This window comes from Anneissia japonica, unplaced genomic scaffold (genome assembly GCF_011630105.1).
Source record: "Anneissia japonica isolate Jap-2015-1 unplaced genomic scaffold, ASM1163010v1 scaffold287878_len99307_cov181, whole genome shotgun sequence".
Taxonomy (NCBI): Eukaryota; Metazoa; Echinodermata; class Crinoidea; order Comatulida; family Comatulidae; genus Anneissia; species Anneissia japonica.
In genome coordinates, this window is record NW_022700624.1 from 86,931 (window position 1) to 88,815 (window position 1,885).

At 37.3% G+C, this 1,885-nt stretch overlaps 1 protein-coding gene across 1 annotated transcript in view; it reads right to left on the reverse strand.

Annotated features, from left to right (window-relative positions):
- The window catches only part of LOC117103396 (dimethylaniline monooxygenase [N-oxide-forming] 5-like), a 9,602-nt gene that overhangs the window by 2,008 nt on the left and 5,709 nt on the right, over positions 1-1,885 (reverse strand). The window contains exons 5-7 of the mRNA XM_033243935.1: positions 1,265-1,320; positions 604-997; positions 171-403 (exon numbers count right to left, since the gene is read on the reverse strand). Coding sequence (XP_033099826.1) covers positions 171-403; positions 604-997; positions 1,265-1,320 — 683 coding nt within the window. The remainder of the gene's footprint in view (positions 1-170; positions 404-603; positions 998-1,264; positions 1,321-1,885) is intronic.

Here is a 1,885-nt window from a genome sequence, read left to right on the forward strand (position 1 = left end):
TAACCCCCCCCCCCCCCTTTCAAGACTTCTAGATACGTCACTGGTTTCTTCTACACCAAATTATTCAACTGGGTAGTGGGATTGTTTTTCTCTACTGACACTGATTCTATGGCATAGAAATAGTGCTATATAAAAAAAAAACTGGTTATAAATCTTCAACGTCATCTTACTTTTATTTTCAGATAGCCATATCGTTTTATCATGCCATCAACACGTTTTTTGGCATCCATCTGACAAGCCTTCAAATCAGGAAGCTTCACAGTGCCTGAAAATACAGAAGCAGCCCAGCGGGCTTGTAGTTCGTATACTGGCGCTTGTGCCCCAATGGCTCCCACGGATCCAATGAATGCAAGTGTTGTGTACTTCGGAGATAGAATGTGTTTGAATAGCTCCAGCTTTCTTTCTAATATAAAAAATAATCAAATAAAAGATTCGGCACAATTAGAAAATAAACAAAGGTCTACAAGAGTTACTAAAATTTATGGATAATACATTTTGTTTTATAAAGACAAAAATTTAATACGATTATGAAGTCACTTTCGACATAAGCGATAAACGGGCTAAATTATAATAATTCGCATGGATGGAGAAAATGATAATTACCATCAACAATTTCACGACTAATAAAAGGAAAAGTTATGCCATATCCAGTTGCAAAAATAACAGTGTCAATATCTTCGATATATGTTCTGTCAACAAACATTACACCATTCTTAGTAAACTTCTCGATGTGTGCCTTCACTTTAAGTGTCCCGTTGAGAATTCGATCTGGTAATGAGTCATTTACCATTACGCTTGCGCTAAAGACATGTCTGTCTGATCTCAGGCCGAGACTATCATGGTCCACCCTTGACTCAACCAGACTGGTCAGCATTTTTGATCTTATAAATCCAGGAATCTTAGACGAAAAACGGCGGTTTGCCACTGAGTCCATTGGTTGTCCATTTGGCCCTCGTCTAGCCAACACGTAGCAACCATTTCGGAGGCTAATGTACGTCTAAACGAAAAATAATTGAGAGTTCAACATCTATTATACTAAAATGCATTAATAATTAAAGCGCCGTTTGAAACATAAATTTATAAGCGGTGCTATTTACAAATTATTAAAGATAGGCCTATTATCTACTAGTAAAGTATCAACAAAGCGTTAACATTTTTCCCCTAACTGGGAATATTTGCTTGAATTGAATGACTGTTTTTTAGAAAGTATAATTAATAGTATGTTAGATATATTGTAGATAACGTAGTCTACTAGAATTCTTACCGACTTAGCATAATGACTGCATTGCGTAGCCACATCCCCCGCAGAATGCGATGCACCTAAAATTTGAAAGACATTTATACAATTTATAAATAACTAATTTTCTGGATACAGTAATTTTGTGGATACAAAATGTCACAGGGAACTCAAAAGTAATCTTAATTCACAATTTCAGTGCCTGGCGATATATATAAATCATAAATGTGGATTGAGTTATACACCTGAAAGTTTATTTTATTATTAGCAATTTTTTAATTACCAAAACACAGCAATTTATGAATTCCTAGACTTCGTGTAGGCGAACTGTTATGTAGGGCAAGACCATTTGACAGCACTACATTCGAAACACCGGCTACTCCAACGTTTAAATTTTCCGGTCCTCTCGATGCCGGTTACACCTACGGGTGAATTTTCGATACGTCCCGGCAATACGGGGACCCGGCCAGTGCCCCGCTATGGCCCGGGCCCGAGTCCGGGGGCCGTGACTACAATTGACAAGTGCATAAAGTCATTAATAACCTGTCAAAATGTCATTTATGTGTTTCTGTATCTCATCGGCGTCCAAACCATTCATTTTTACATCTGTCTCTTATACACATCTAGATGTGTATAAGAGACAGGTGT